Here is a 15,969-nt window from a genome sequence, read left to right on the forward strand (position 1 = left end):
TTCAAGTGGAAGATTGAAAAGAAGGAAGACATAAATGATAATTAGGAAAATATCAAGGATTAGAACTGGATTAAGCATTTTCACAATCTTTTGGATGTATGAATTAAGAAAGAAAAGTATAGGAATGATGAGAATAATGGAACGGAAGAGTTTGGTTTATAACGGAAATATCAGACAGAGTAATCGAGGCAGATCACTGTATTTAATTATAGGGATCTTAATTTCCTTACTCGCCGAAGAATCAAATCTTTTAGATTTTGAAGATTTTCTTTAAATCCCTTGAATTCCGGAATTCAACCAAGGCAAAGTCAAAAGTTAAAACGAAACTTCATTTATTCATTTCACTCTTTTGTGATAGCTTCACTCGTGCTCTTCGAATAATCGAATTATTTCATCCATATTACTCAATGATGATAAAACTCTATTTATCAACTCATATTCATCATGAAAACATTTTTATTGTTAGCCATGACCACCTCATTCAAATTTCGGGACGAAATTTCTTTAACGGGTAGGTACTGTGATGACCCGGGAATTTCCGACCAAATTTAAACCTGAATCTTATTTGATTTTGATACGATAAGCAAAGTCTATAATGTTGAGTCTCAAAGTTTTGAATTGTTCTCATGAATTCATTTGACCTTCGACTAGTTCCGACGATTCACGAACAATTGTATGTAAATAAATATGAATATCTATATATGTATATATGTATATAATTATAAACAAAAGTATAAATAATAAATTGAAATAATAAAAATACAAATTAAATCATTTGAATTAGATATGTGAAAATAATATACAAAGTAAGTATGTTGTTATTAAAATGAATATATATATATGACTCTTTATATAATTATTGATTATAATTATATGTATATTTTAATATATTGAAATATATAAATATTATATGTTGAAATTATAATATTTATTTCTATAATTAAATAACATAACATATTAAATATATAACACCTATATATAAATAAAATAGATATATTTTAATATTTACAAATGTGATGCAAATCCATATTATATAATAATATATATGTAAATATTAAATATCCAAAATATGTTATTGTATGGTTATTAAGTATTACATAATTAATAAAATGTGATATTAATATATTGAATACAATTGCAAATTAAAAATATAGTTGTATTAATACTAATATTTTTTTTTTCTTCTTTCATTATTGTTATTAATAATAGTGTCAATATTAGAATTATATATATTATTATTATTATTATTATTATTATTATTATTATTATTATTATTATGATTATTATTGTTATTGTTATTATTATTGTTATTGTTACTATTGTTAGAATTACAATTATTATTATTATTATTACTAATAAGTATTAGTTATCATTTATCATTATTATTATTACAATTAAAGTTATAGCTAAAAAATATTGTTATTACTACTATTATTATTATATTTAGTAACTACTAATAGATGTATTATTATTATTATCGTCATTATGTTAAAATAAATACCATGACTAATATTATTATTATGATTGATTAAGTAACGTCATTAAGTATTATTATTATAAAGTATTACGAACGTTAGTTATTTGTATTAATATTGCTAATACAAGTAATAGTTACCCATTATTAATATTAATATCATAACCCTAGTTACAATTATGATTATTATTAACAAATGTATTTTATTAAGATTACCATTAATAATAAAATGATTGTAATTATTAGTATCAAAATAAGTATTATCATTAGGTAATATGATTATTAATATTATCATTATTAATACCAAAAACTACTTTTTTTAATCAAATAAATATTTTGTATATAAAATACACTTATTACATATACAATAATTATATTAAAATTTCACATAACTACATATATCAAACCTACAAAAATTAATTATATAAATACCTACAAATAACAAACTATCGATTTTTAAATATAACATTAAACAAGTATGTATATAAATATGGATATATTAATATAACTATATAAATATTAATCATTTTGAATATATACATAAATTAAATATACATAATATATAGATTAAGAATGTAACAAATAAATTTGTTCAATTACGATTATATGTATTAATGAATATACAAATGATATAGGTTCGTGAATCCGAGGCCAACCCGGCATTGTTCAATGTCGTCATATGTATTTTTACTACAAAATACAGTACTGTGAGTTTCATTTTCCCTTTTTACTTATTACATTTTTGGGCTGAGAATACATGCAATGTTTTAATAACTGTTTTGCAATATTTATATGTGTGAGTTTCATTATTCCCTTTTTATATATATTTTTGGGCTGAGAATACATGCAAATGCTTTATTAACTGTTTTACAATATTTATATGCGTGAGTTTCATTAATCCCTTTTTAAATGTTTTTGCAATATATATTTTTGGGACTGAGAATACATGCGCTGTTTTTATAACTGTTTTACGAAATAGACACAAGTAATTGAAACTACATTATATGGTTGAATGATCGAAATCGAATATGCCCCTTTTTATTAAGTCTGGTAATCTAAGAATTAGGGAACCGACACCCTAATTGACGCGAACTCTAAAGATAGATCTATCGGGCCCAACAAGCCCCATCCAAAGTACCGGATGCTTTAGTACTTCGAAATTTATATCATGTCCGAAGGAGGATCCCGGAATGATGGGGATATTCTTATATGCATATTGTGAATGTCGGTTACCAGGTGTTCAATCCATATGAATGATATTTTTTGTCTCTATGCATGGGACGTATGTTTATTTATGAGAAATGAAAATCTTGTGGTCTATTAAAATGATGGAAATGATTATTTATGTTAAACTAATGAACTCACCAACCTTTTGGTTGACACTTGAAAGCATGTTTATTCTCAGGTATGAAAGAAATCTTCCGCTGTGCAATTACTCATTTTAAAGATATTACTTGGAGTTATTCATGACATATTTCAAAAGACGTTGCATTCGAGTCGTTGAGTTCATCAAGATTATTATTAAGTCAATTATATTAGGATATATTATGAAATGGTATGCATGTCTGTCAACTGTCGATGTAAATGAAAGTTTGTCTTTTAAAAACGAATGCAATGTTTGTAAAATGTATCATATAGAGGTCAAATACCTCGCGATGTAATCAACTGTTGGGAATTGTTTATAATCGATATGGACTTCGTCCGGATGGATTAGGACGGGTCCTTACAACTAGAAGTCGAGAGAGTAATAAAAAGGCAAAGAGATCCAAAATTAAAGAGAAAATATAAAACCCAATAACAACACGGAGGTTACAAACCGTTGATATTAATACGAATAGCAATATAAAGACACGGTATAATTAAGAATAGTATCACCCCAAGATAATAGTAGAAGTAAACCGATTCTTCTGGAGGAAGATTGAAAAGAAGGATGACATAAATAATAATTAGGAAAATATCAAGGATTAGAATGGGATTAAGCATTATCACAATCTTTTGGATGTATGAACTAAGAAAACAAGTATAGGAGTGGTGGAAAATATTGGAACGGAAAAAGTTTAATTTAAAATGAAAATATCAGACAGAGTAATCGAGACAGATCATCGTATTTAATTATAGAGATCATAATTCCATTATTCACTGAAGAATCAAATCTTTTAGATTTCGAAGATTTTCTTTAAATCCTTTGAATTCCAGAATTCAACCAAGACAACGTCAAAAGCTAAGACGCACCTTATTTTTTTTCTAAATTCAATCCTGACTACGTCAGAAGTTAAGACGGAACCTTATTTTATTTCTCATTTCATTCCTTTATGAATAGCTTCATTCGTACTCTTCGAATAATCAAATTGTTTTATCCATATTACTCAATAATGATAAAACTCTATTTATCAGCTCATATTCGTCAAGAAAACATATTTATTGTTAGCCATGACGACCTCACTCAAATTTCGGGACGAAATTTCTTTAACGGGTAGGTACTGTGATGATCTGGGAATTTCCGACCAAATTTAAACTTAATCTTCATATGATTTCGACATGATAAGCAAAGTCTGCAATGTTGAGTCTCGAAAACTTTGGAACGGATTACATGAATGCCTTTATCCTTTGACCATTCCCGACGATTCACGAACAATTGTTGTAAATAAAGATGTATATATAAATAAGTAGATATGTAAATAATTATACATTATCAATTAAAGTATTATGTGATTTAGTAATATGACAGATAACCTAATATAATTTAAAACTTGATGTTTAAAAACATGATTTTATATATATATATATATATATATATATATATATATATATATATATATATATATATATATATATATATATATATAAATTCTATATATGATTATTGACTTTATGGATATTGTAATATATTGAAAGATATAAATAATAAATATTCTGTATGTACCAAAATATAAAATGTATGATATAATTATAAAATATTATAACATGTAATATTAATATATTAAATTGTAAAATAAAAATATAGTTGTTGTAGTAACATTAATATTATTAATATTACTTTCATTATTATCAATATTATTATTATTAGATATTATTACTATTATCATTAAGAAATATTATTGTTAATGTAAATTATTATTATCATTATTATTGATAACAATATTATTAATTCCATTATTATTATCTATATAATTATTACAAGTTGTAACATTAAAAATTACGAATATATTATGCAGATTGTAATCAGATACAAAATACATACATAAAAATACTGTTATATATACAAATAAATATACAGATAAGAAAATTTTACAGATATATATATATATATATTACTGATATATGGGGGTATGAATACAGTATATACGTATTTAAATGCAGTATAAGGTGTATTATGTTTCCCATCGTTATCGTGCTGTAAGAATTCTCGCTTTATGCATCTAATTCAGTACAATTTGATTCCATTTAATCAGATGCAAACAAAGACAGTTGGACTTAGTTATCTACTTTAATCTTTTTTTCTTCATCTGCTACATATTGCTCGTACTTCCTGTCTGATATTGTTACATGTCTCAATCCAGCCTCAATGCCAACAAATTAGGATCGAATATGAGTAATATAATTCGTACATCACTGAGACACATTCAATTAACACCACATTTCGAGAATTAAACAAATAATAACGAATCATCCTCTGTTCTTAATATATATATTTTTTAGCCAAACCATCGATCATCAATCTCTTTATCCTCTCCTCTCTTCCTCTAATTCTTCTTCGTGAAACAAACATTAACCACCACCTTCATAATATATTTTTTTGCTTCATCAACACTACAACAAATCACCATGTGTTCGTTTATGTTTAATCGATCACCTTCATTGAAAACCATAACTATACCGCCACCTTCTCTCTCTCCTTCTTCTTCTTGAGTTCTCTCTTCATGAACCGCCACCTTCACTCTTTGATTAACCACCTTCGATCACCATGAACACTTGCAACTATTAATGAACCCGATTATCACCATCGTCTACATGCCGTTGTTACCAATGTTACGCATATATTTCTTTTTGTTTTCGGTTTACACCAAAACAAACGTTAAAGAAATTGAACCTAGGAGATGGTTTTTAAAGAACTTTCGGTGCTTCTTTTTCTTCTTCTTTCTGGCCGACAAGTATTACCAACAAATAACCCACTTAATAAAGGTATCACCTCCTCACCACTTAAACCCATTTATGAGATTGTTAAAGCAAAAGTCATGTGAACTCCTTTTTTAGTAGTTGGCCGACAACTATGGGGAAATCAATTGAAAGTATGTAAGTGCCACGACACCTAATTTGATATACCTGCTTTCTGTATTAAAATCACACTCAAAAACTAATGATATGCTGCGGAGTACCCGTTTGTACATTGGGCCGTCGATAATCTGAGTTTACAATGGATCCTTGAGTATATGTTTTACATATTGGGCCGTGACCTAACAACCGATCCTTTGAAAGACTTAAAAGAGGGTATCTGCTATTCGTAGTAATTTTCTGTTTTATTAATATTGGGAAAATGATGATGGTGTTTATGATTATCACTAGATGATTAAGAATAATGATGATCACATGATCATAATGATATATGCTAATGGTGATTCGGTTAGGAATATTTAGGTTAAATGATATGTGTATTAGGATGATGATGATTATGATACTCTCCGATGATGATATGCGTACTATGTTAATGATGATATGAAGAGGGCACGATCATGATGATACATGAATATATTATGATGAAGATGGTGATGCCTGTAGATAACAATTGATGATGAGAACGAGTATGATGGAGATGATGGTTACGATGACGTGAGATGATGATAAGTTGATGATGATCGAGCTGTTTCCCTTATCTTTCTGTCGAACCCTACAACCCCCACTTGCTATGATTCGGTTTTTTTTATTTATTTATTAAACCGTAAACCCTTTTGGGTGTTATAAAAGAAGCTGGGTACCCTAATACAATTGGGCTGCGTATCTTAGTGGACTGCTATATCTCAGTTATTGTTGTTGGGCCGAAAAATAGGGCCAAGTTGTAAGATGAAAACGGGTTACATATATTTATGATGCGGTTAATATCAGAAAAACGAGGGTAGAGGAACGGTTAAGGTGTTGTCCGGGTGAGCGAGAGGTCGCGGGTTCGAGCCCGGGCTATGGCATTTATTTTTAGGCTTGCTTTGAAGGTAGTCTCCTTTTAGAATATTATTATTATTATTATTATTATTATTATTATTATTATTATTATTATTATTATTATTATTATTACTATTATTATTATTATTATTATTATTATTATTATTATTATTATAAAGACTATCATTTTATCGTCATTAAAAACTATCATTATTATTATTAGAATGATCATTATGTTTATTATTAACATTATTATTATTATTATGAAAATTACTATTATTATTAATTTTATGAACATTATAATAATAATTATTATTATTATCATCATTATTATTTTTTAACATTAAGATTATTATTTTTACCATTATTATTACTACTATCATTATTTATATTACTAATATTACTATTAGTATTATTATTATTACAACAAAAATTCTCTATATAAAAATATATTTATGTATACTAATATTACTTAATATTATGTTATAACTAATATAATATTAATTATATTGATATAACGTTAATTAAATCATATATTAAATAAGCATTTTAATATAATATAAATATTAACAAAATTATATATAAAGATTAATCTTAATACATAACGAAATATATATAAATTTTGTTCGATTACAATTATGTGTGTTAATATATATATAAATGATATAGGTTCGTGAATCCGAGGCCAACCCTATACTTGTTCAATGTCGTTATATGTATTTTTACTACAAAATACAGTATGGTGAGTTCATTTGATTCCCTTTTACTCTTTACATTTTTGGGACTGAGAATACGTGCGCTGTTTTTACGACTGCTTTATTAAATGCTTTTGAAATATATTTTGAACTGCGAATACATGAAATGCTTTTATAAATGTTTGACGAGATAGACACAAGCAAAAGAAGTTCTACGAATTATTATTGAATTATGTGGACATGATAATTGCCACCATTGAATTATGTGGACATGATAATTGCCACCAGTTGATGTGAATGTTATATATCGAGAGAATGATTTTATACACATGTTATGTGTATGTTATTTTTGTGCACAAGATATGTGTACGGTTATTATGATTTATGAAAATGGTTTAGTACACGAGAAAGATGTACTATATTTAAAAGATATAGCATGTACATTACAGGTGGGTATAGGATTCGGGCCCATTTGTACCATGCAGCATTTAAATTTTGTGGTCTATCAAAATGATGAATTTTATTGTTTTATGATAAACCTATGAACTCACCAACCTTTTGGTTGACACTTGAAAGCATGTTTATTCTCAGGTATGAAAGAAATCTTCCGCTGTGCATTTGCTCATTTTAAAGACATTATTTAGAGTCGATCATCGCAATGGAACCAGATGTTGATGACTTCGTCCAGACGGATTCGGACGGGGTCTGACATCAATCAAGTTATAATCGGGCGCACTTCGATTCGAGTAGCCTCTTGAGTCAGGTTACGTGAGTCGTGACTCGTTCGACAGAAAAAATTAAACACTGTTTTATGTGATCGTTTTTAAATTAATGTATTTTTTATTTTTAGGAATTAAGTTGTAATTTTAAAATAAATTAATTTAGGACTTTTATATATTTCTTGTAATTTTCTATTTTAGGACTTTTTTATTAAATGTAATCATATTATTTTAATTTTAATAGTTTGTTTTATTAAATTTTTTATTTTTTATAATTTACAAAATAATAATATAAGTAATTAAAAATAAATTAAAATTAATAAAAATGAAAGAAAAATGGAAAAGAAATTAAAAATAACCACCCTACCCAGCAACAAGCCACTCAGCACGTCACCAATTATCTAACAGTTTACCAGCATACTCATCAAGCACCCCACTCCCACCCAGCAATAGCCCATCTAGCACCCCACCCCCACTCAGCAACACGTCAATACACCAACACTCCCGAGAGGGTTAAAGATGGTCTTATGGTCCTTATTCGTTAATCTTTACGGTAATTAATAATGTAATACTCCGTATTAGATTTAAGCAAGAGGGAAACACTTTTTTGGGGAGAAGTGGAGGGAAGTATTTTTTTTTAATTTTTTTCGATTTTTTTCAGTCATCAAGATCACATGAAAATATGAACATTTAAAAAAGACACTTTGTGATGAATGTTATTATTTTGGCGGTAAAACGCTCGAAGAAAAAAATAAAAAACATTCATTGAATGTTTTGATTCTGAGTTTTTTTTAAGGGGTTAGAAATTAGGGTTTAGAAATTAGGGGGTTAAAAATTAGGGTTTAGCTATTAGGGTTTAAAAATTAGGGTTTTGAGTTTAGAAATTAGGGTTTAGGGTTTAGAAATTAGGGTTTAGATTGAATATTTTAACACGAACAGTTTAGAGTTTAGGGTTTAGGATTTTGGGTTTAGTCCCTAAACCCAAAACCCTAAACTCTAAACCCTAAACTCTAAATCGGGTTAAATTTCGAAAAGAACATTTCACACAAGATGAAAAAAAATGATGTCTAAATTTTTTTTTTCGAAAAAAACCAAAATTTAAAAAAAAAAATTACTTCTCCCACTTCCCAATAAAAAAAGTGTTTCCTCCTATGCCCTATTCCGTATAACTAGTATAAGACCCGTGAAAACACGGGTTTTTTCTTAAAGTCTTACACAAAACAATTAAAAATACGTTATAATTAATTATCGATTCTAGTGAAAAAAATACATCAAAATTATCGATTCTAATAAGGTGTCAAACATGCCCAAATAAAAATCGGGACCATTCAATTATGAATTGTACAAATGCTTTTTCTTTTTAATATGCTTAAAAAGTAATCCTGCATAGTATTTCAACTATCCTTCATACAGTATTCTTTTCTATGCTTACTTCTAATTTACTATTGCCAAATGTATTACTATTACAAGTTGGTAAGAAGATGATATTACTTGATGATTTGTTTTGTATACATTACTCCAACAAATCGAAATTGGGTTCGTTCCTTGGTTAATTTCACATGTCAATGACTTATCTTACTTTATTCAGCTATAGTTACAGATCGTCCTTTTACAAATACACCAACTTTCTTTTGAGGGTAATGCCTGTAAGGTTAGTTATGATGTCATTTACTCAAATACTTCAAACCAAGTTAAAACGTGACATTCAAGTTAAAGAAATACTTTTGATATGTTAGTAATTATACCGCAAGTTCTTAAACAATACGATACAAATTCATCTCAAATAGATATGGTATACTTGCAACAATGCACAACTCAGTGTTATAGAAAATCCAAGGGTACAAACATCTTTAGCTATTATATTGATGAAGCTAACTATTTAGTTCAACTGTAATAGTTCAAAAACCACAAAACCAAAAACCCACAAAAAATCACAAAACCACAAAGCCATTGTAGTATCGTGATTTCACAAGTCATGTTTTATACAGATACAGGTTTTTTTTTTTTTTTTAAAAAGCGAACTTTTTTTTTTTTTTTTTTGAAAGGCAGAAGTATTATTATTATAACTTTAAAAGATACATGATACATGATGGCATTAGAGATTATGCCATGAGAATTTAATCTAAATCACTATTACAGAATCATAGACTATCGAGACATGCTTCTACAGCTTATGAAAACAGAAACGAAATACAGAATCCCGAGTTATGTTCAGCGTTTAGCCATAATCATCAACGATTATGGAACCACATTCAAAAGTAAAATAACTTTCAAATTAAAAATGAGTTTCTTTAATAAACAATTACTTATCTTGAACTCTGATGATCAAGACATCATTACTTTAACATGGATTTAAGAGTTGATATACTTCATACCCAGCTTAACAATCTAACATTAACAAAATTAAAGTATTAATATAAATTAGACATATACTTCATACCTCAATTTAAATAACAAAGTTCAGTGGAATGAAATAAATTAAAAAAAATAAAAATAAAAACTGTGTAAACATAATTAAACAGATGTGATACATAATCAATTTAGTTACCTTAATCCGAGTTAAAGAAATAAAGAGATAAACAGAAACATGAAGAAATCGAACTAAAGAAATCAGAGATAAACTTGAAGTAATCGAAGATAAACCTGAATCCAAGTTAAAGTACAGTTACAAAGGGGATGAACAAATGGCAAAGGTGATGAACACGAACCTGAATCGGAGAGAAACATGAAAAAATCGAGCCTGATGAAATTCTCAAGAATGCCAAAAAGGAGATTTTATATTGATACTGATTTGTGTTGGAAGAAGGAAAAGAAAGAGGCTAATTTTTTTTTAAAAATAATAAAGAGGAGATATTATCATACGCTCAGGTAAGTAAGCGCTAATAGAGTAAAAATCTTGTAGGGGAGATGATATTTTCAACATCCAATTTACTTGTTTCACCAAAATTTACTAAAAAAGTCTTAATGATAAGTTTACAAAAATTATTTAAAGTTTTTTGTTAAATTATATGTAGGGATATTTTGGGAACAAATCATGATTGAATGGTGAAACAAGGAACATGGAGTGTGAATATATCATCTCCAATCTTCCAAAGGAAGTTTTAGGTGAGTATTATTATATTCTTTGATTAATTAATTAATTAATTAAATTAAATAGATATTAGAAATGATTATTATTACATCATCCAAATTAATGTCATAACATGTATATAACCTGAAAGGGCAAGCAAGCTAAGTGATGTCATCAACATCACCAAATTATATATGGTGAATGATTTTCATACACACTTTTTTGATCCTCACACACCAATTGATTATTATTAGAAGAATAAAAGGTTAAAATAGGTGTGTGAGAATCAAAAAAGTGTGTGTGAGAATGATCCCCATTATATATAAAAGTAAGATAAATAATATATTTAATTAATAAACAAATAAACAAATAAAAGAATAATAAACCGCTATATCAACCGATAAGGCAAACCAAATTCCGTTCCACTGTTTCATTTCCCAAATCACGATGATCGGTGGTAACAACAACACTGGATCGAAGAAACGACATCGTGTAAATAGCAGCAGCCGTTTATCATCCACCGCTGCGTTAATTGATTCATCACTTGGTGACGTAACCCTAACAGAAGCATCTAATAAACCGTTACCGTCATCTTCATCTTCAATCCGTCGATCAAACTCACGTCACTCTATGCATCTTCTTCCAATCGCACCGTCAGTTTCTAACGGATTTAACGATCTTAAAACCGCTGACGTCATCCTCCGGCTATACCTCGATCAATCATCGCCGTTTGATTCCGAAGATTCCGAAACGCAATTGGCGGTTGATTCGTCGTCGGAGTTTCAGATTTATTTACATTCATCGGTTCTCCAGCGATCGAAGTATTTTGCTGCGCTTTTATCTGATCGTTGGAAGAAGGATTCAGGTGAAATTGATTATTATCGGTTTAATTTAGCTGTTCCGTCATCTGTAGGTTCGATTAATAATCATGTTACTGTTTTACAACTACTTTATAGTAATGAGATTTCGAGCGCTATTGATACTGCATCTACGGCGCTCGATTTACTGCCGGTAGCTTTAGAATTACTGTTTGAGGACTGTGTAACGGCATGCGTTAGGTACCTTGAAGCGGTGCCGTGGACTGAGGATGAAGAACGAAATGTCTTGAGTTTGATTCCTCTTTTACGTGATGAGGAATCGTCCGAACTGTTAGCTAGGGTTTCGCCTCCGAAATCGGATTTATCAGAGGAAATGCTTCAGGGATTGATATTTACAGCGATACAGAACCATCCTAATATGGCATTTGCGAAGGCGTTTGTTGCAAAACTGTTGAGAGATTTTTCTTCTAGAGAGTCTGCGAAGAGAGTGTTGGATAAGTCTTTTGAAATTAGTTTGAAGGTAGTGAAGGAGTCGTTGGAGGAGTATTCTAGTCCGGATTTTCGAGGAGATCATAACGAGACTGAAGCAATTCAGAGGTTGAATTTGCATACTGCGATGACAAATGGGAGACATTTGATGTGGTTAATTGAGCGGATGATTGAGCTGAGAGTGGCGGATACTGCTGTGAAGGAGTGGAGTGAACAGTCTGCATTTACTGCGGATTTGCAGAGGGCGTTTAGGGATGATGCGTGGAGGAATATTGTTCCTGGTCTTCCTGCTGTTGTTCTGAGGTGTACCTTCAAGCTTGCCAATGCAGTTGCTGCTGGTGTTATTTTGGCTTCTAGACAGGTTTGTTCATTTTCATTTTCTTTTATGTTGGTGCATGTCCTTTGTATATTTCTCTTATATTCTTTGTAGTTAATAGTTAATTCGTAAGTTACTTGCTGTTTTTTAAACATCTATGATTTCCATTTGGTAGTTTATACATTGGAGAACCGAGCATCTTTTGGTTTATAATTGATCTGATCTCGCATCATGTAGGATTCATTGATTTATCTAGGTGTAGTATGGTTACCATTCTTGTAGGAGAAATGATAATGCTTGAATATCTATCCTAAATATATAGATTGAAATTAGTAAATGGATATATGTAGCTCTAGTTGGATGTTTGTTTTGTTTCTACTGTAGCATGCTGTGCTTTGGTTCTTGATATTTTCTGTCTCTCTTTTCTAGAACATAGCAGCTATTTATACGTTTGGAATTCACTTGTACGCTGGTCTAGGAATACTTCTCTCGGTTCAGAGAAGAACGATATTGTGATTCGTTCATACCAAAACTAGTGTTTTATATCAAATACCAAAGCGGTATAAAATTGTTTCTATCCTACACGATTGTAAAGAATTTCCGGTTGTAGTAATCCATATAAGGTTTGCTAGTAATGATACAACTGGAGGGAATACTATGAAGATATCTATAATTTATTACTACATGATAGTTTTACTTTGCAAATTGAAATTAGTCAATATGATTTGCCAAAATGAAAATATGATTACTAGTTTAGGCCTATACTTCATGCATGTTCACGAAGATTGTTTTTTATTTATTTATACATCACACAAACTGAAATGCGACGACGTGAACTAGCATGTGTTGCGTGTTTTTAGTTAACATCTATTCATTGGAAATTATACTTTATCAAGGTTTTTGTGTGAATGATAGAGGCCTGTACATTCACAATGATTAGATGGCATTACATTGATATCTTCCACAACTTCTAACCCATTTTTTGATTATTTACAAATCAAGCATAAAAACGATTAATTGCTGACACTTCACCATGTAGATCTAATTAGTTATGTTGATATTAAAGTTTATTTTTTACATCTAAACCTAGGCTTCAATTCTTGATCCTGTTCACTTACTTTGGTTTGGTCCCATGCGATCGATCAAATGTTTAGTTGTGCCTAACAACAGGCGTTCACATTACAATCAAAGCAAGTTCATAAAAGCATCATGTAAGATGTCACATACTCAGAATTTATGTAATGTATTTTTTTTTACTGTAGAACATTTTTTTTTTTACTTACGCGGTCCTTCAAAAGTTAATATTTGTGTGTGCGTATGTGTGTAAGGGCATCTTTGAGACATGCCTCTGATAAAAAAATTGTTTTTCAGTTCGCTCCGTTGATAACTCTTTCCTGACCATGCACATGTAGACATATAATGTATCTTGGGTTGAAATGTACTCTGAAAAGGTTGAGTTAATAATCCCACGTTGCAGGTTAGGTTGAAGCTAGTGAAAGATTGGTTGCCAGTGCTGATTGTATGCAAAGACAGCATAGCACCATTGCTTACAAATCATAAGTTATTGTATCTAGAACTGGAAGAAACATTCTTGAAAATCATATCAACACTTCCCATGTCTGAAGCCCAAGAATTGTTGCAGCAATGTCTAAGTTTCTCAACTAGAAACGTAGAGGACTGCCCCCATTTGGTCTCAGCATTCACTACCTGGTTTCGACGTGCCAACCGCCCATTACCAGGTGATCAACACCAACATAACTGAGCATTACGTATCCTAAATCAGTAATGAAGATAAAGCTTTAAGCTTTATCGAGTAAAATTATAAACTCCTCTTTGCTTGGAACTTTGTGTCTTGTACATACAAGTAGTTTTTTGAGTCATCTGGCATGAAATACTTGTTCGTGTCTTTGTAAATTTTGGTGTAGTTGGCATGGATGTTTTATCAGATTTTATTAAAGGATGGTCTCGAAGTGCAATGCAATTGTACATCCATACAAGTACTATGGTCGAAGTTTTTTTATTGGAAGTTAGATCTGACTTGCTATTTGAACTCAATACAGGTGGTAAAATGGGCGGGTTGGGTTGGGTGTATGGCTCGAGCTAGATTTATGTCATAATGTGTAATCTTCTAGCTGTCATGCTAATCCATGAACTTTTTATTTATTCCTTTCCTAAAGGCAATATGAAAAAAAGTTGTTGCAATTATATGAAATTCTCTATAATATAAAAGTTTTTGCAATTATTGTGATTTTGTTGGTTATCAATAGATGGCTTTTATCTTTCAAAGTATTTAAATTTTAATCTTCTTTTTTCCTCATTTTTTTTTTTTTTTAGTCGACTTGATATAAAAGAAGGTCCGTGTAAGATATCTTCTACCTTACATGTAAACCCAAAGAGTGTAATCTGCATAATGTGCTTCTCAACCCTCTCACTCACCTATCTTGTTTTATTACGGAGTATTTTTTTTTTTGCTTAATGTTTAGGGCTCTAGCATTTATCTTATCTCAAAATTAATAACCCATATATATTCTATCTTTATTGTCTCAAAACAATCACAGTATCATACTACCTTATATTTCTAAAATATTTATGAAAATAAATCACTTCTAAAAGGACTTTCACGCTAGGATTCTCACGAGGACAGGGAGTCCTTTGAGAATTATTTTTGAATATGCTATTTTATTCTGTTATTCTGTTGCTGGATAAGATCGGCAGAATCTCCAAGGGACCACCGCTTGATTAGTCCACCAAAAATCATCGCCTTTTTCTTTTAAAAAATTCAAAATCTCAGAAAAAAGTTTCAAAAAAAGTCACCTCTGTAATATTTCTTGATAAAGGCCAAAACTTCGATCTGCCCTCTTGTCCAAGTAACTTGTTAGTAAAATGGTTCATACCTTTTGATACATACATTGCTAATGCCAATTAGACTATAATTAACGATGCGTGATGGGTGTGTTTTTACATCATCACGCCGGCGTCACCCCCACAATGAAGCGTGATTGTTTAAAAAAAAAAAAACTAATCGCGATCATAGCTTCACGGGCAGGAAATATAGCGTGAACAAAACCAATCAAAAATTAAATAATTGCTTCTAGAATTTAATTGATTGAATTAAAATAATAAAATAACTCAATCACACCCAATCATTCCATTACCATTACAAACTCCATCATCCAATCTCACAATTACAACTGTCAAATCAGCACTATACTCCACAAAAATACTCCACCATTAAAA

General features: G+C 29.7%; 1 protein-coding gene across 2 annotated transcripts; it reads left to right on the plus strand.

Annotated features, from left to right (window-relative positions):
* Window positions 1–11,487: 11,487 nt before the first annotated feature.
* On the plus strand, window positions 11,488–14,787 carry LOC139890958 (BTB/POZ domain-containing protein At3g05675-like). 2 transcript variants are annotated; one of them, XM_071873892.1, is made up of 3 exons: window positions 11,488–12,777; window positions 13,823–13,943; window positions 14,210–14,320. In XM_071873892.1, exons 1-3 carry the CDS (start codon window positions 11,557–11,559, stop codon window positions 14,212–14,214), a joined length of 1,347 nt encoding a protein of 448 aa, XP_071729993.1. In that variant the 5' UTR covers window positions 11,488–11,556; the 3' UTR covers window positions 14,215–14,320. The 2 variants fall into 2 exon arrangements, with proteins under 2 accessions (XP_071729993.1, XP_071729992.1); XM_071873891.1 differs by lacking the exon at window positions 13,823–13,943 and having other exon boundaries at window positions 14,210–14,787.
* Window positions 14,788–15,969: the final 1,182 nt, after the last annotated feature.

Source organism: Rutidosis leptorrhynchoides, chromosome 2 (genome assembly GCF_046630445.1).
Source record: "Rutidosis leptorrhynchoides isolate AG116_Rl617_1_P2 chromosome 2, CSIRO_AGI_Rlap_v1, whole genome shotgun sequence".
Lineage (NCBI taxonomy): Eukaryota > Viridiplantae > Streptophyta > Magnoliopsida > Asterales > Asteraceae > Rutidosis > Rutidosis leptorrhynchoides.